This window comes from Bactrocera oleae, chromosome 3 (assembly GCF_042242935.1).
Source record: "Bactrocera oleae isolate idBacOlea1 chromosome 3, idBacOlea1, whole genome shotgun sequence".
Classification (NCBI taxonomy): Eukaryota; Metazoa; Arthropoda; class Insecta; order Diptera; family Tephritidae; genus Bactrocera; species Bactrocera oleae.
In genome coordinates this window covers 13,216,971-13,237,311 of record NC_091537.1, presented here as the reverse complement: position 1 = coordinate 13,237,311, position 20,341 = coordinate 13,216,971, and the positions used below count along the sequence as shown (strand labels likewise).

The 20,341-nt window shown below is 35.4% G+C and overlaps 1 protein-coding gene across 1 annotated transcript in view; it reads right to left on the bottom strand.

Annotated features, from left to right (window-relative positions):
• Positions 1-12,537: 12,537 nt before the first annotated feature.
• Positions 12,538-20,341, bottom strand: part of kek2 (kekkon 2) — a 46,101-nt gene continuing 38,297 nt past the window's right edge. The window contains exon 2 of the mRNA XM_070107527.1: positions 12,538-18,448. Coding sequence (XP_069963628.1) covers positions 13,590-16,625 — 3,036 coding nt within the window. The 5' untranslated portion in view covers positions 16,626-18,448 and the 3' untranslated portion in view covers positions 12,538-13,589. The remainder of the gene's footprint in view (positions 18,449-20,341) is intronic.

Genomic DNA, 20,341 nt, shown 5'->3' with positions numbered 1-20,341 from the left:
TGCATACGAGTATATCTAAGGTTTGCTAGAATATAATATAATAACATACAGTAGCGGATCAAAAATTTCTTGTTGGAGGGGTTTTCCGTCCAACATATTTTTAATACTGATGCGTAATTTTTTTTTGAATTTGAATTAAAAGCTCCGATTTTGGGGGAGTCCGCAACGTGGATCCGCCACTGTTAACATCTTTATTTGTAGCACATGACAGTTGAGATAATTTGTAGACTAAACTCACATCTATTCGGCAGTAAACTATATTATATTCAATAATATATTTTCAGTTAATATTGCTTAGCTATTTTGAATATTGACTGATAAGTACCGTATAAAGCTAACCGAAAGTTTGAAAATCTTTTGTTAGATAAATGGGAGATAGGCAAAATTTTGAGCCAGTTTTACCCTTTTTTGACATTACCACATATGACTAACGGAAAAAGCTGCTTACTGAGTTTTATTATCGTGCCTTACATATCACTATCAATATAAAAGGTTTAAAGTCAACCGAACGTTTGAAAATATAGATATTATTGTAGTTATATAGCGACTAGGACAAGTTCTCACTCGGCTTTATCCAATTTAGGCACAAAGATAAATTGTTATTGAAAAAAAAATACTCACTCAACTTCATTAAGATAACTTACATATTTACCAATATATGCGGTATAAAGTCAAACAGAAGTTCGAAAATCTTTATATTAGCTATATGGGGGCTAAGGGAAGTGTTGACCCGATTAAATTAAATTTTGACATACAAGTATACTAAAAGAAAGAATTTCAACGAATTTCAATAATATATACTCGCATCTTAGATTGCCAGATATTTTTGGTAAATAGTTATCTGTCGGCACTGGCGTCCCAATATTCAGTATCTGGGGCTTGATTAGTTATGGTCCGATTTAAACAATTTTTAGACTCGACTCGCTTTTCGGTATGGTCATCAGCACTTTCTTCGATTCTGACTTGATCTCATCAATTGTGGCAAAATGATTTCCTTTCGTATCTTCAGTTTCGGGGACAGCAAAAAGTCGCAGGGAGGTGAATACAGTGGTGAATACAGTGGTGAATACGGTGGTTAAAGCATGCTTTTGCATTGCTTTTGCTCAAATTCGTAACAAATTTCGCTGCGACATGTTTCATGCCCAATACATTTGAGAAAATGAGCCGGTTGATATGCCAACATCCTCTGCAAATTCCCTAATAGTGATTCGCACCTCCAGGATGCTCATCGTCATCAGCGTCTTCCCGATCTTCTGTAAAGCGCTTGTACCACTTATAAATAATTTTTTGAGATAAAGTGAACTCACCGAATGCCACAGTCAACATTTCAAGTGCCTTGGAGCACTGTATTCCGTTTTTAACGGTAAATTTAATAGATATGCTTCAAAAGTCAAAAATCAAAGAGAACACAAAAACGTGATTAACCTTTTCTGCTGTCAAAAATAAACTACTAATCGAAATTGGCTCCTAATGCAAACACATAATAAACATATGTGTCCGATTATAATAAAAACAAAATATCGATAATCGAATGTACACAGCTCGCTAAAAATCAAAATTCACCATTTCCTTTGTACACATCTCGTATGTCAGTTCGTGCTACTATTACATATTCTCGTATGTCGATTACGCTAAATTCCCGTAATCGGTTCGAAAGCAGTAGCTAAAATGTCCAATTGAATCTAGCTTAAATATCAATAACATTCTCAGAAATAAACAAAGTGGGCGTTAGCCACTTGAACGTTATCAATTGCGTTCGGCGAACAATTCAATTAACTCAATTGCTTTTAGTCGCTTTAAAATTAAACGCGTTTCATTGTAAAATCATTGCAATTTTCGCCGCCAGATTTTCCTCTTTCTACTATAAAAGCATTTCGATATATTTTTAAAAATTTTTTGATATTTTTTTTGTGCCAACATCCGTTTTATCGCTCTGTGCTTGTAGGTTATGCGAGGTTATCGGTTATTGCTCGGTCGTGGCTCTTACTCACCCTTGACTGGCTCAGCTGCTTTTGAGCCTCTCACGTTTTATTGTAATCACTTTTCGTTCGAATTATTCGCGCTGAATTTTTTTCATTCAACAGCTGATATTACATAATTTCACGGTAGCTCGCGCGCTCAAATCGAAGTCAGTGCCATCAACGCCATCACTGTCTCATGCATTCACTCAAAAGTCAACTCGTTTCGTTGTCTGCCACAGTTTCAAGTGAATCGTAACCGGAATCGTAAGCTCCAAATAAAATTAAAATCGAAGACATAATCCGATGTGCTTTCTTGTTGTTTGCATAACAATGAGCTGAATTTCAATTTTTGATTTCAATATACATTTCTTGTTGTGATTTGTTTATATGCATGTTCTACCAAGACGTAAGAGTTGTGTATGCGAAATGTACGTATGAATTTAATTATGCACACATACATGAAATTCAAATATATTCAATGTAATTCGAAGGCATAAATTTGTATATTTGTCTGAATTGTTTGTTTGGTCTGTGAATGGAGAACACACAAAGATAATCAGCTTAAAATTCGATAATTTTGCTTACGAATTTATACTGGAATTTACAAATAGAAAAGCCCGCAAAGAGAACGAATAAGAGAAAGAAATCAGCAAAATTATTTGCGTAAAGTATTCTGGATTATTTTTCATGCTACTTCCGTGTATCTTCTGTGGGTTTGAAATATAATTCTTTTTGTATTGTCATCATAGTAGACTTGAATCCTACTGATACTCCAAAAGAAATAGATGACACTTTAAAACTGCAAGAGGTCACTGGGGAAAAGCCACGCCACTGAATAGGTTTTCTAAGCGTAAAATTATATTTATTCAATGAAGCTTGGGGGCTTAGAAACTAGCTTGCGTCGTTTGGATATAAACATAAGTAACCAGGTGTCAAAGTAGTTTTTAATACTAATACTCCTTATTAGACTAAATTGTATGCTGAATTTGCTAATTTCTGCTACTTTAATACTTGGTTTATCCAACTAATTTCATTAAGATATCTTAATTTCTAATAAATCTTATCTACAATGAACTAAGTGAAATCATCATATTCGTCATATAAAGGCCGAACAACCCTATACCAAACGTAGCGTGCTTTCTTAATTTTATTGGGATATATTGCAATTCAATCAATAAACATGTGTCGGATATAAAAGCACTCATTGAAGAGTAAACATAAAGGATATTCAAGGATCTTTAGCAATTTCGTCCGATCTTTGGAAGAAAACTGTCATATCTCCCTGACATTATTTGCGCTAAACTGCTATTCGGTAACTTCGTCAATAGTTTCAAGGTGATGCGAACCAAAACGACATGCTGTATAAAATAAAGGGTGTTTTTTTAGACATGTGGTTATCAAGCAGAAATAAAATGAATATAACTAATGTCATTGCCAAGAACTTCGCTTTATTTATAAGATAGGGGTTTGCTATTATGGTTTAAAAAGATTTCGAAGTGTCGGCTAGCTTGCATAAATTTCAGCCGAGAAATCAAAAAAGTCATTACTTATGCCTCTACAACGTTCACACTATGACCGGCTGAATTTTTCTAGAAATATGTACCAATAATATCTTCTGCACATAGAGCACACCAAACAGCGACCTATTAGGATATAACGGCGTCTCAGCAATAGCTTGTGGACTATCATCACTCCAAATGCGATTTGTTTACTAGCACACACAATCAACCAAAAGTGAACTTAATCGCTGAAAAAAATGTTCTAGTGAAAATCGGAATCGGTGCTCATCTCGTTTTGAGATCATTCGTTGAACGTACAACGCGCTTGCCCCTACCCTCAAATCTTCCATAATCTGGATGGGTCACATCAGCAATAACGTCTTCGTTACAAACTGTAGGGCGTCTCTGGGGATGCGCATTGTCCACTAGAGTAAATATGGTGCGAAATCGTTCCATTGTTGCTTGAATTACCGACTCTGCTGGATGATGATGTCGATCGAATTTAGGACGCAAACCGCAGCATTATTTTGGTAATAATATTGTAACGCTTCGCAAACGTTGCTTCGGAGTATGTATGTTCATTAAGGGGTAGTCTAATTTGAATATAAAAAAAAATCGGTGTGTTTATTCCTTTTTATATTTTTAAAGTTTAACTATTCAAGAAGCAGTCAATTTATTTTTTTTTTTTGGCATTCACCATTTCGTGAAGAAATGTTTTTCAAACTTTTTCGCAGTTCCAGACAATATTCTAAATTAATATTTTTTTTTTCTTTTCAGATTGCTGGGCGGGTCAAAACCTTTGGTACGTGCCAATTTTTCAAGACGCCTCACTTTATTTTAACAGCTAATTTTTGAAATTTTTAACCTTTTTTATATTTCGAATTCTTTCTGTATTCTTGTAATGTTTTTATGTAACTTTGAAAATTATCTGAAATAATAGTGAGTAGTGGCATTTTAACTGCAAATATAGCAGCCTGGGCAATTGTACTTGAATAAAAATCAGCATGAATGGAGGAAATCTCAGATTGCTGTTATTTGCCTAACCCAACTAATTGCATGCGTAATTATTTACATAGGATCGCATTTGATTGAAATATTTTTGTAAGAAAAATGCTGCACTCAAATAAATTTGTAAACATATATGCACAGTTACACAGAAATGCTTACCCTTTTGTACTCAACGGCAACGTCGACGCTCTTTCAAAAACACGTTCGAGTCCTTCACGCCAAAAGCACAAACTGAATCTTTTATTGCCAGCGCAAATAAATACGCCGACCCTTGCGCCGATCCACGGCAACGCAGCGAATCGTGCTCAAACCACCGAAATATTGCAAAGCCTTCGAAATAAATACGCTTACGCACAAAAGTATTTTAATTTCATTAAATTTTATTTACTCGTCCTTTTTTCGACAGGCCCTCACTTGAATTATGCATTCATTCACTTAATTTAATTTTTTATATTTTTCTCTTAATTTCTGCTTCGCTTACTTTTTGTTTGTTTATTATTTTTTTTTTTTGGTTTGCCTTTTTACTGATTGTGTGTTCTTCTTCATTAATAAATTGTGTTTTTGTGGTGTATGTGTGCTTGTGTGTGTGTGTATGTATGTGTGGATACAGGTGAGGTGCGTTGTGTTTGCTTTTGCGCGTGTATTAGTGCCAAATTGGTGACGTACGGTGTGTGTTAAATGATAGTTTACAGTTATTATTTTGTTGCTTTTGTTTTAATATTTTATCTTATTTTTCAATGTATTATGTTGTTGTTTTCTGCAATGCATGCTAAATAAAAATAACTACGCTTAATTCTAGTTATTAATTTATAGCTTTAAATTTTTGTTTAGTCTTACAACACTATCATTCTCATATATTAAAGTATACTTGTAGTCATTTACAGTTAGGTTGCATTAACGGTAATCAGTTGTTTTATTATTACTATTTTTTAGGTTTTTGTTTTGTTCTTACATATATATATAGGTATATCTACGATTTTTTATATTTTTATGCTTATCTCTTAATCATAATGAAATGTTAAACCATAGTTTTAGTGTGTGACTTACTGCATTTTGCTTAATTTTAATTTATTTTTCAATCAAACTCAATTTGTTTTTGTGTTTCACGAATGTCTAATTTTGCAGTTTTTATTTTGCTGCTTTTGCTTAGCCTAAATTAAGTATTTCTTACTTCTTTTTGTAGTTATATTTATATGTTATCTAATCTTAAGTAATTTAAATATTTTTTGAGATTTTTTTTCATTTTTAACGCTAATTTTATTTCAATATAAATACCCATTTGTGCTTTCTTCTTCTCTTATAATTTTATGCCGCTTTGTTTTACACTAAATTGTGGTTTTTGGTATTAAAATGTCTTACCGAACTTTTTCTGTACTTTTCTGTTTCTTTTTTGCATTTCAATCAAATTTCTTCTGTCGTATATGTATGTATATACCGTCTTAAAAAAGTATTAATGCTCGTTCAGCCTTGCAAATTCTAATTTCCTTCTGCTTAAACCAGTGTCATAACACTTTTGTATGTTAATTAATTTATTTTTTGATAATTTAAACATGATTCTTTTATTTTCTCTGCCTAGATGCATAATTTTCTATTTACACTTCATTAACATGTAGTAAAATAAATCGAATTTACTGATAATATTCGCATTCGAAGTCAATCACCTGCAAATTATTAATATAATTGGTGTGTGCAACATGGCGTATGAGCTACTTGAAGTGAAAACTAGAATTAAAATTTTAATAATAAAAAAAAACTATCAGGTAATAGTAAGAATTCTGTTAGGATTGCACAATATTGTGTTCTCAAAATTACCGTCGTAAAGTAATATACAATTTCTTGCGTAATAAGCTGGGACTAGGTTGAAATTATAAAGACGGCAACAATAAGCTGATATCCGACTTGGATAAAAGAGCTATTTGAGTGAAGCATCCAACTCTCATTAATTGTAGGCCAAGATTTGAACAAATACTGGTATTAAACCGAGCTTGTCTACAGTTCACAGGGTGTTAAGGAATGCTTGACATTTAAAAAAATTAAAACTATAAAAAAACCACCACTTAACGATGCTCAAAAATATATAAGAATACATTTTGCGCGGGTGCACATAGCTGGGAAGTCTGATTGACACTATATTGTCTTTTTAGATGAAAAGAATTTAATGTAAAAGGGCTTTTGGATACAATTATTATTTTCATAATTTTCAAAAGGAGGAATATCAGCTGGAGCGAATACTGGTCGTGTTGGCAGTGTGAAGGCCATCTCCTAATGTGGTGCTTGTGAATTGCAATTTTTAAATACAAATATGTGATTTGTAGATTAAGTCTGCACGCTGGCGACCTTACCCAACAGGCATCACTATAGAAGAAAACGTGTGGGGGTGGCTGGCTCGCAAACTTTACAAGTCGGCGCGGCAATATTCCACTTAAGAAGCAGACAAGAGAAGACCCCTCATTATTAAAATAATACAGAAATGCTTAAGTTAATTAAAACATTAGTTTATAAATATGTTTTTATCTGAAAACGTATTTTTACGGACAAATGGTATATGGTTAACCATATATAATAATTTAAGTGGCACACCTGATGTAAAATTTCGAAAAAAAATCGATTGTTTTGCTTTAAAAAATACAAAATTTCAATTCAATTCAATTCGATATTTCAAATAGTTTTGAGTTACAGCCATTTAAAAGGTAGCCGCTCAGTTCAATCAGTTTCATCAGTTTTTCTTTAAACACGTTTTTCACGAAACCACATTTTTCGAATTTGCTGAAGACAATGTTCCTAACATCAACAAATCACTTTTTCTGCCTGTTCTGTTTATAATTCTGCATACAATGATTTATCGATTGAATTTTGGCACTCTAAAATTGATCAATATTTTGAGTGAAATTTAACTTCTTTTAAAACGCCGTCATTTTGTCAATATTCGATTTTTTTTTTGTACGAAGAATATCTTTTAGTCAAAAGATTTTTTTTTTTATTTATAGGTTTCATCCACGGAGAAGGCCGGCATGACTGCAGTAGTGAAGGACCTTTGTTTAAACGCTGTCGGAGATCTTGTATAACTCAAAAAATATTTAATATATTTTTTTTCAAAAAATCCCAAATTCCAGTGTATTCTTGAAATATGTATAAATATTCCTTAAAATTTCAAAACAATCGATACGGTATTTTTTTTTACGCCCAAAAATCGAAGTGTTTTTAGATTGTTACATTAGGTGTGCCCCTTAAATTGTTGATTTCGAAAAAAAGAAAACATTAAAAAATATGGAAATAAAGGTAAAATATTAACTGTTAATGTATGTAGTAGAAAATGTATGCGTTTATAAGCGCTAATAATTTTAGAATTGTAGCTTCTTTCCTCTTAAAAGAAATTAGTCAAAACTCTTTAAACCTGTGCTGTGCTAAATTGATGATGCGCAGCTACTTCTAAGAGTGTGTGTGTAGAGAGAAGAGAGCAGTATGGCATGTTTAAATTAGTTATTTACTCTTTTGACAGTTACACCATAGAATCAGTGAAATTTCGTATGACAGATAGTTGTATAATCAAATTATAAGCTTAAAATTATATTTTTCTAATAATTTATAAATTGCTTTTCGCAATCAAATCAAATATTTCTAATAATGCATATGGCATTAGCATATTATTTCTTAACAAACTAAATCAGTTTCCAATTAGTTAATTGTATAGCAACAATATAATTTGTTAAAATAATTAATTTATTCCAACAAATTAAAAATATTTACCATTTATGTCAACAACTGCTTAGCTTTGCTACATTCAATTCCAATTTTAATAATTTTATATGGTTTGCAATACTTAATAATCCAGTGAATTCACAATTCCAAATCAAAATCTTATGGAAATAAAATTTTTTGTACATACATATAATATATACAAGTTATGCCTAAGTTTTTGCCGTTTCACTAATTTAACACTTGTACTGACTTAAAATGCTATTTTGTTGCTTTTGTTGTTGTTTGTTGCTTAATAAAGTCTATAAAACCTATGAGTGATTACATTTAGTATTTACAATTGTTCAACAAATTATTTATTTAACTGCATTGACACCACACTTACATGCCACAATGTGCTATGCTGGCTTGGTGTTTCTTGTGTGTTTGTATTTACTAGCGAAAGTATACTTTTTGTTCTGCTATATGAAGATTAATGACAATGAAACAAAGCACTAAATTTCAGTAATAATTAAATTATTTTAATACTCCTGTTTTATAAAGGCAAATAACTCAAAATTTATTATATTTATTGCTGCAGACACACATACGATATGCCAGTGATTTATCAGCATGAATTTTGACAGAAAACTCATACGAGCAATTAAATACAGATTTATGTGTTTGTGTTTGTATGTGTGTGTATTAATTGTTTAGAGCTTGCTTCCTCTTATACTAAGACATTATTTGCTATTATAATGTGTTTTCATTATTTCCATTTCTGTCGAAATATATTTAACTATGCGCAATCATATACAATTATCATTTATATTTCAGTGTTCGCTCAATACACTTCGCTTCATTTGATTTTCACTTCAGCTTCATTAACACCAAATATTTTTCGAGTGAAGTGCAGCTTATTGCTTGTTGGTAGCCGAAGGTAAGTACGCTAATTGCATATAAACTCAAATTATCTAAAATAACGGTATTTTTGTTTTGTTTAAAATTTCTGAAAATATTAGTGGCATTTATATTAATTAGCACGATTGTGCTAATATTGTGTGTAACAGATTTATCAGAACTTCATTGAAAGCCATACACATACAAGCTGATTGACAGCTATTCAGGTAGTGTACTTGCAGTTGAGTAGCTTTGGTTGAAAATGGGTGACTTGAAAATTATAATTATGTTAGTGATTTGTTCATTAAATTATTTCTATCAATACTACGCTTTACAATAAATTTCCTTGCATTAACTTTTATTCACATTTGCTTTGTGCAGCTTGTCAAATTTAACTGTTTGTTATTGATTAGACTACAACAAGTTTCTATACAAGGTATGCCATTTTTTTATATCGCTGCTGCAATAATAATAAAGAGCTTTGCCTACGAATTGAATTGGCTAGGCATGCTTTTGAAATAAAATTCTGGCTTTGAAGCGCTGCAAACAGAAACAGGAACAGAAACAGAAACGGGAACAGAAACAGAAACATATAACTCATAAATATCGTGGTACATTCTCGTCGTTTGGTATGGAATATTTTTCGGCGCGATAGAGTGATGAATTTTCAATACGTGGTTCACCAACAACCACAGAGGAATTCAAATGAACTGATTAAAGTTTATAGAGTGAGTGCTGCTCAGAATCCAAATGAGTCGAAAGACTGGATCTGAAACTGCTTTTAATCAATATTTTTATAGGTTAGCTCAGTATTAATATCGGTAAATGTTTGCAAAACTTCAAAACGTTTCGAGAGTTACTGGTTTCCAATAAGATGGCTTGACACGTCAGATTAGGAATCAATCTGGTTTCAAAAAAGCTGGCTTGACACACCAGGGAATCAATCTGTTTACAGTAATAAAAATTGATTGGGTCTTTTGAAAAATAATCATTAAACCATTGATGAGCTTAACCCGAAATTGCTATACTATGATAGAAAATGATATGTCATACCCACTATACATATATGAGAGACTATAATAAGTTACTGAAAGACAAATTAGTTAATAATGAAAATCAAATAATTTATTGGACAGCGGTTGAGCCAACATCTGTCATGCCACTATCAAAAGCATGTTACTATTGCAATTTAAGTAAATATTTCGGTTATTTTACGAAAACGCTTTAACATCAGTTATTTCTGGCAAACTCTGAATTATTTGAGAGGCGTGATCATTTACAAAGCAAGAAATCTGTTTTTGCATTTTTCGCTTATTGATATTTTATGCTGTCTTCACAACAATAGTATTTGCGAAAATAAAACATCTTACCGTTAACTGGCACAAGTGAAGTGGCGCTCGTGCCAAAATTGCAGCGCTGTTAGACACGGCGTATGAGTATTAATAAATTTGTTGGCAAACAGCAGAAAAGCCTGCAGTTTCACAAGTGTGCGAGCATGCTGCCTGCGAGCGTTAGTATTTGCTTAAAAATAAAATATATTTTTAATATATACTAAAGCAGTGCTGTATGCGTGCTATTTTTATGTATATGCCAAGTCGTCACTTTTAATTTGATTTTGCTGCGCGTTTCTCATAATCAAAGCCTGTCAAGGAAAGAAAGTGGCATATACTCAAGACCGTAAGCTCGAGTGTTCTTATAGCGACTATTTTACGTTGCACGTATATTTATTTGTATTGTTTTTAAAGAATTGTGTCACACCTGTGCGTGTCTGAAAGCAGACTTCAGTTTGCACACTTGAAATGCACACGCTCGTATAGACACGACCTGTTTTCTATATGTACTCAGCCAGTCGGCAATAAGATTACACGAGTATATCATATGGGTTATGAAATCATAAAAAAATACCTTTGTTGCTTTAAAATGTAAAATGTTTTGTTTGGCTGCAGCTGCTGTCTGTTTTCTTCTGCGCTTTTGTAGTCGCTCATTCTGGCGCTTGAAGCGGCCTCTTTTCTGCATTTTTCACTCCCTCGCTCACTTTCTCGCACTTTAGTGTACACTTTTATACAGGAACATGGAAGCGAAGAGTTACTTCTTCAGACGTAGCACACCTTGCACTCTGCGTTCCAGTTTGATGCTTCGGTAGCGCCTAGTATTGAAGAGTTTCTGGCACTTGAAGGCGCGCCGTTGGGAACCTAGCCGAACAAAAGAGCAGTTGGCCTACAAATCAATTGTTTAGAAGTTGCCCCGAATACCAAAGGCTTATGATTTGAATGGTATGCCTGTATAAATGAAATTCTATCTACTTCGTCGCCTAGTTTGCCGTTATATCGGTGGGTTTACCCGCAAATAGAACCCCAGCAGCAATAAAGCTACCTAGGCGCACACCTTAAGCTATTCAGAGTGAGTTGGGTGCAGGACTTCAAAGAATGGGACAAAGTTAAATGAAATGAAAACTTTTTCAATTACATCAACTGGAATAAAATCGTATGCCAAATAAGTCAAAAAAGTCAAGTCGAAATGTAAATGGCGGGATGCGCAGCTAATATTGCACAATGAATGGAAATTGGATGAAAGGCACGCGCACATAAATACTAGGAAGTGACAGAGTATAAAGGCAAGTTGAGAAACAAAATCTTTTGTTTTCATTTAAGAAAAATGATTTAAAGAAATTTGCGCTCGTTGTTCTCGCTTTCTTCATTGGTGTTCGCGTTGAGAAAAGTTTTTATTATTTGCTTTGAAAAATTAATAGGGTGACCAGAATAGGGTGATTTCATCACTTTACTTTACTCAAGTTAGGCCAGAGGCTTTATAATGGGTTAACCGGGAAAAGCAGGGCTAATTGTAGGTCAGAATCTTGAGAAGTTAATACAATTCATTGGTAGCGCAAAAGCGGCAGCTCTGAACTAATTAAAGTGTCTTGGATGGTGAAAGTTGTATGAGTTGCACAAATAAGTGGTGGTATCTATTATTAATAATTTTTTAATTAAAGTGTTTGCTAAATTTTTTTTCATAAAAAGGTGGCCATATCAAATTCAATTTGAAAAAAAAACTCTTCATAAGGTATTACAAATTGCCTAAAATTTACTTTAAAATTTTGGAAGTTGAATTACAAATATATTTTCTTACAATGTTGCCACCACATTTTAATATAAAAGCTTCAATAAGTTGTATATTAAAAATGTTAAGTGTTATATGGAAAAATTTTCAATAAACATAAATTATCTGTCTGTATGCCTCTTTTCAACTTGCTTAGCAGCAAAAAATACCACGTTATTACAAAATTATTGTTATTAAAAGTTGCCAACTGATCAGAAAAAAAAATTTTTTAAATGAAAAATGTTCAATAGAATGTAGCTAGGCCTCTTTTCGGCTTATATAGTAGCAAAAGTTAACACGTTATTACAAAATTATTGTTATTAGGAGTTGCCAACTGATTATAATCCAACTTGTATTGCAGCAAAAAATACCACGTTATTATAAAATTATAAACGCTTCTTTTCAACTTATTTAGCAACAAAAGTTGCCACGTTATTGCAAATTGAATTCAATTTATCAATATTCAATACAAATGTATCAAACCAATACAAGAATATTTTTTTAAGCCTTTGAAAACTAATTAAAAAAATCAAAAATATTTCTTGGAAAAACTTAAATTGTTTTTAGTTTTCTGGTTACCTTAATTCTGTTATAACTGGCGAGGTGTAGTCTGTGGTGGATGTTAATTAAAATCAATAACAGCTGTTATTGCTGGTGGAAACGTCCAGCGTGCTCATTGCGAGAACAGGCAGCATACGGACACAATGAGAGCTTGCGACAGGTATCGAAATGGAAAACATATTAAGCTGTCGTTTAATTTAACGCTTGACTAGTTACGAAGAATGAAGCGCAAATAAGAGGAAATGAGTAAGAGTGACGTAGAAAAACGAAAAATATATAAGAAATTCAATTTATTGGTAAAAAAAAGAAGACAATTGGATGGAGAAGAGACACTTTGGCAGCGCATAATTTGCTTCTATTTTTTTTTTTATTTAAGCAATTTCTACTAAGATTGAAAGAGAAGGCAGCAGAGGAAGTAGCAGAGTGGTGGAGTAATATTGTGAGCACTGTGGGTATGATTTCGAGGTTCTGCAGTGGGTGACGCTAGCTGGTGTGCAAATTATAAACATGGCCACAAGTTTTATTGAATTTTTAACGGAGCTCTAATGCAACCTAACAAAAAAAAATTACCGAGATTTAAATGGTATATTAATATGCAACCAATGAACTACAATAAACTGCACAGCTCTTTACAACTTCACCGCCTTAATTTCACACTCAATTATTTCGCGTGAAGCTGAAGCAAGCACGTATGTACATATGTGTGTATGTATACACACGCAATTGCGTTTATGTATGTATCTGAATGTACGCACAGCTACTCACGCAGCTTATGCTTGTGGATGTGACCACTCTACAATGCCACCGAGTCGTCCATTTTGACCGCACTACAACCGCTGCCGCCCGCTTTGCCGTGCGCGTTCGCGCAGCTGCCATTGGCGCCGCGTCGTCATATATCGGAGCCTTCGTGCGAATCGCCCACATAGCCTTCGTCTGGACTATCCGCCAAGGGTCCGTTTAAATGCCGCAGCTTTGAGGATTCTTCGTTGGCAGTCGCTGTGGCCATCGTGGTTGCCGTCGTGTTGTTTGCAGATATGGTTACTGTGGTGGCGCTGCTGCTGCTGCCGTCATTACTGCTGCTGGCAGCTGTCGAAGTGGTGGGTGAAACGTCGTTCTCATCGCATTCGGGTATGGTGGAGGAGTCAGCCTGCGCGGCTGCACAACGCTTTGCGACTGACGCAGATGTCGAACCGCCCATGCTGGTGCTCGCTGTGGCCATAGCCGTGACCGCTGTTGTTGTTATTGATGTGGGCACTTGTGTTGATTGATTTGTTGGTCCATTTGGTGTTAGAACAACTGTTGGCGTCGACTTCTGTTGCTGTTGCAGCAAGTGCTGCTGCTGTTGTTGTTGTTGTTGCATATGCGCCTGTGGACTTAATACGCCGACAATGGTCTGTGGATAGCGTATGGCCTGCACATGATAGCCGGGCAAACAAGGTGGCCACTGCTGAAATGTGGCATTTGAAATTGTCGAAGCGACGCCGCTCGCGCCACTTACCGCACCGCCATCATGCAGGCTAGGCGCAGGGCTTTGGCTGCTCTTGTAGCCATCTGGCGGTGAAGGATACTGCACTATATGCTGTTGTTGTGTTTGTGGGTAGCCCTCGGCAGTGAAGCGCACATTGGGCATATACTTTTCGTAGGTTGGTGTGCCGGACCGCTGCAAGAACTCCGCCTCTAGGCTATAACGCATGCCCGGATTCGCAGCGGACGCGGCAAATTGCTGCTGCTTGTGCGCGCGATTGTGTGGCAGAGTGCGGTAAAAGTTTTGCTGTTGCATGTGTTGTGCGTGTGAGGGTTCGGCGCTCAATGAATGTTGTGGCTGCAGCTGCAGGTGATGATGGGAAGGTGGTGCAGGCGCTGACTGTTGCAAATGCGCGTTACTGTAGTCATAAGCAAATCCATCCTGACCCAAGAAGCACACTGGATTCAAGTGCACGTCCACTTGGTGTTGTGGCACCGGAGCGGCGCTCAAGCTGTTCATTACGGTTTTCAATTGCATGCCACGCGGTAATGTTGTCATGGCGCCAAAGCGCGTTGCTGCAGCAGAATTCAGCTGCATGTTTGCCGGCCGTATAATCTGTGAACCATACTGTGGTGCCAGCTGGTAGCAGTTGTCGAATTGTGCCGGCGTCGTCGACATACCCTGTATACTGCACGGCCCCGAACAGTCACTGGCCGCATCGTAATCTGCGTCTATGGACGCCGCAGCTTTCAGCTTGCCATGATTAACGCTCTCGGCATCATTAACTAAATCTGGATTTTTCTCCGCGTAATTTCGCACCGATGAAGGCGGCGAACAGTAGCTGACAGCATTGCCAACTAGCATTGGTGGCGGCGTACCGCTCGCACTAGCCATACTAACGCTCAATTGCAGCGTCTGGCTGCCATCGCCAATCACTGCGGAGTTGGGCGTTTGTTGTTGGTAGTGCGCGGGGGCGTACAATAGTAAATTTTGTTGCATTTGGCCGCCCATAATGACGCCGCCATTCTCTTTACACAATTTTGTCGGCGTCATGCCCTCAGCCATTAAAAGCCCCGCACCACCGTTCAGCGAATCGCCATCGTTCAGTATGGACGAGCATTTCATTAAACCCGTCTCGTTGCCGCTGCTGTCTGTAGCATGTGCGCCACCGCCAACCACATTGGTAACCGAGCCGCCATTGGCACACTTCTTGCGCTTGTTCGGTTGTCGCTGTTTGCACTTAATCACTATCGTACAGAGCAGCACAACAAATATGACGCCAGCGCCAGTGCTACTGGCAATAATATAGTTCATGTAGTCGCGTGGAAAGGACACCTCATTCACCACTGGTGGTTCTTTGATGATAACACGCAGCGTGTAGTTGCTGAAAGTTATACCAGCCACGTTCTTCCCTACACACGAGAAGGTGCCGTTATCCTCAGGTCCTACATTGTATATGAAAATCTCACTGCGCTTCTCCTCTGCGCTGCCGGTCTCATCAATATAGTAGTACATATGTAGATTATCAATCAGGCTGTCATTAGTCATCACTTGACCGTTAAAGAGCCACAATACTTGCGGCTCCGGTATGGCCCGCACCACGCACATTATCGACATATTACGGCCTTCCGAGATTTCGGTGTATGTAGATGAGGGTGTGACCTCTGGCAGGCAGGCCAGCTCGTTCTTCTTAAGCGTTTTGATGACTTGCCCTTTCAGTCGCGGCGGCTCCACGCACTTGGGTTCCTCGACCTGCGGCGTCACGTAGTTGTTGAGCCACATATGCAGATCCAACAAACGGCAGTCGCACATCCAACGATTGCTCTGCAAGCTGATGCCGTGCAGCGATTTGGGCAGTATGTGCTGACCCTGTATGAAACCGATACGATTGCCATCTAAACGCAACCACTCCAGATTGTCCATGCCAATGAAGGCCTCATTCTCGATACGTTCGATCTGGCAGTTGCTCAGCTCAAGTGTTGTCAGAAACGAGAGATGCCGGAAAGCCGACGTCTTTAGCTCGCGTATGGGATTGCCGCTAAGCGAGAGACGCATCAGCGAACTGTAGTCCTGAAACGTCTCGGTGGGTACATTTTGTAGGGAGTTGTCCGACAGGTCCAACTCCACGAGATTGGTTAAACCGCGAAAGGCTTTCTCGTGTATGCGTATCAGCTGATTGCGTGATAGAAAGATTTTCTGTAGATTCAGCAAATCCATGCGTAGAAAGCGTTCACTTTGCAACACTTGCAGGCTATTGCCCGAGAAGTTCAAGACTTGCGTGCCTGGATCCATGCCCTCGGGTATGTTCGGCAACTGCTGGCCGCCGCACTCAACCGTCTGCTTGCCACCTTTCCACTTGCAGACGCACACTTCGGCGGGACAGGTGAGAGTAAGGCGAGAATTGGCCAACACGAGAAGCGTGATGGGCAGTAAGAGGCGGGCAGTTGTATGTTGGCGCATTGTATTGTTGTTGCTAATATATCGTGCACTATGCTTTAGTCGCTAGCTGTGTACGAGCATGTAGGTGCGCCTTGCAGTATGCAGTCGTTAATGTGTGTGTAGTGTCAGCAAGTGCATGTATTAGTAAGCATACTGGTTTATTACATTTGCTCCTAAATGTATGCTATACAAATGTGTCGTTTGCGTTTTTCACAACAATGCGTTAAATTTTTTTTTAACAGATGTGGTGAATTTTATGGTGGTGTTATATTATTTATGTTGTAGTATTTTTGCTTCTCTTTTTCATAGTCTAAAGTTATCCATTATTGCATGGACTGCTTATTCGTAACACTTGGTGCAACAGCACATAAATATCGGCTCGATGTGTAATGGTTAGCATGAACAATGCTTGCCCACTCCACTTGACTGCGCTCTGTGACAGTTTCGAAGTTTTTATTTAATTTTTTCTCATTTATTCCTTCAAATGCCACTACTTTTTTGCTGTCGGCGTGCCTTCAGCTCATTTAAACTGTCAAATTACTAATCGTAAACGCCATTATTTCCCAACTCAATAGCCTTTGTTGCCTTCTTTTATGCTGCCACTTTGCGGACGACCATTCAGTGCGCTCAAGTCTAATCACATTTACGTCAGACACGTTGTCAGTCTGCCTGGTGTCCAAATTAGGTTGATAATCAAAATCTGCTATTCCTGCTTGTAGGCATTTGCGAGTGACCTACAAGCGGACGCGCTTCGACAACGTCGACAGTTTTATGTCGCTCTTTTTCCGGCTTGCCAGCGCTTTATTTTTGCTGTTTTGCACTTTGTCCAGCGACACTTTTAGCATGTAAATTGATTTATTTGACAAACGTGCGTCATAACCAAATGCCGGGAAGTATAATATACTCGCCTTAGCGCTCTGTGCATTATGTTGAGACTGCTTTGTGTCTCTACTGTGCCTACTAAACACCCCTCCCCGCTGAACCACCGCTGTTGTGTACGCCCCACTGCGGCTGCTTCACTGGATTCGCTCAGGCTTTTGTGTTAATTTCTTTTGCTGTCAGCACGAAGCCAGCGCTTGTCGTATTTCCATATATTTCCTGTGTTGTTGTTGTTTGTTGTAGTTATTAGATGCTTTATCCTCACTTTATTATGCCTTCTATTTTATGTATGCCACTTTATTTGTGCGTCTTTCTTATTCACTGTCACTGTCAACAACAGCCGAGCCGCAGCAACGGCAATATAGACACACCGCTATTTCGCTACAACAATTGATTGTGTTGAAGCCTTGTTCTTGAAGGCGCTGTATTTGTGCTTTTGGCTTTATTATAATTTTTTTTCTTGCTAGCTTATTATTGTTGTAGTATATACGCTTTTTCTTTAAAGTTGACTTCAAGTGCTGTGCTTCCGGCTTTCTTCCCACACACAGCTTCAGCACAGGTCCACTGATTACTATGCTGACCAATTTATATCGGCCTTGTTGTTGTGTTTCACTAGCTCTGTCTTTGGCGTCGGTAACTATGTTTCATTTTTTTATTTTTATTTCTGCTTAGCTTTGTTATTTACTTTCTCTATGTTTGCCTGAAATTTTGCTATCGCACAATCAGCGCTGTGCGCCGGCGGCGTCAGTTGGCTTTGCGGTTGCTTTAGTTCGCCTGTTCGTTTGTAGCAGCTTTACACTTTCACACATTACGTAAACATGCTGCTTGTGACGCTTAAACAAAATGAAGCGATTAAGTTACCAGTTGTTAGTGTTGTATTTCCAACTCATCACTTCAACGAGTGCAGTGAAAAAATCAATGCAACCTGCAATTGTTGCCTGCGGCTGATTTGCCTTTGCGGTTTTCTGAAATGAAAGGGAAAAGAAAACAAATTAATTAACTCGCATGGCCTGGGAGAATAAGCGATAGTTTTTAACTTGAATATATATATTTGTCAAATATTAAATTAAAATTAAAATTAAAATAAATATTATAATTAAAGTTAAAATTGAAAAGAATTAATATTGAAATAAAAACTATTATTTAAAATTAAATTATAAACAAAATTAGTAATTTAATTAAAAATTAAATTAAAATTTAAACTAAAATTAAAATTTAAAAAAAAACTTAAATTAAAATTCAAATTCAAATTAAAAAAGAGTTAAAATCAAAATTAAAATTAAGACTATAATTAAAATTATGCATTACAATCTAAATTAAAATTAAAGTTAAAATTTAAAAGAATTAATATTGAAATAAAAACTATTATTTAAAATTAAATTATAAATAAAATTAGTAATTTGAATTAAAATTTAAATTAAAATTTAAACTAAAATTAAAATTTAAATTAAATTTAAAATTAAAAAAAAAACTTAAATTAAAATTAAAATTAAAACTAAAATTAAAATTAAAATTAAAATTAAAATTAAAATTAAAATTAAAACTAAAATTAAAATTAAAATTAATATTAAAATTAAAATTAAAATTAAAATTAAAATTAAAATTAAAATTAAAATTAAAATTAAAATTAAAATTAAAATTAAAATTAAAATTAAAATTAAAATTAAAATTAAAATTAAAATTAAAATTAAAATTAAAACTAAAATTAAAATTAAAGGTAAAAGTAAAATTAAAATTAAATCTTAAATTAAAATTAAATTTCAAAAATAAAATTTAAATTTAAACAAAAATTAAAATTAAAAATGTAACAGAATCTGAATTAAAATTAAGTTAAAATTGAAAAAAATTAAAATCGAAATACAAACTAGTATTTAAACTAAAATTAAAATTTAAGATAAAATTAAATTAAATTAAATTTTCAATTTAAAATAAGCTTAAAGTTAAAGTTAGAGTTAATGAGAATGGCATGAGAAAAGTACAATATTCTAGTTGGCAGAGCTGTTGGTTTTTGAATTCCTACTAAAATATTTCATAATTAAGTTTATTATTATTATATTTATTGTTACAAATTAGTATATATACAGTTAAAATAATCAAAATCGATTTTCAAATTTAAAAAACATAGTAGCTAAACGATTGATAATTCACTCAAATAAATCATATATCAACATACGTTCAACTCATACCAAAATGGTCGTGAAATCTTTCAACAACTTTAGTTTTTGCTGATTGCAAATATAGATTTATCGAGAAAGCCAAAACTATGCTAATAATAAATTGATTGGTACGCAGAAGTTAACTTTCTAAGCATTTTCATTAAACACACAGCTTCTTTCAGAGAAATCTGCAACTTTCGGTTTTGATTTCGTATTTAAAGTCTATGACAGTGGCTTCATTAAATTAAATGCTGGTCTATTGCCACCAATTTCGGTTAATGCTTCCAGGTAAACTTGCCACGTTGCATACAGCTTTCGGCTATTAAAATTAATGGAGTTAACAAACAACTCTCTGTACTGCTAAATAGATGCATACACACCCGCAATTACATAGAGGACACATGCAACAATGCGGAAGGGGAAAAGCAAGCAAATTGTAGACTTATTTACCTCGAGGAGCAGCAAAGCGTCGAGCAAGTAAATTAAACTTGATTATATCTACTTTATCATATTTGCCACCTTACTCTTTTTGCATAGACTTATTTGCTAGCAATAACAGGCAAACAACAAGGATAAGAACAATAACAATGCATGTATATAAACGTTGGCATTAGGCATGAATAAAAACGGCCAAAGCAACAGCAGTAAACGCAATAACAAAGCCAACAATAAATCATGTAACATCTTGTTGTGAAGATACTT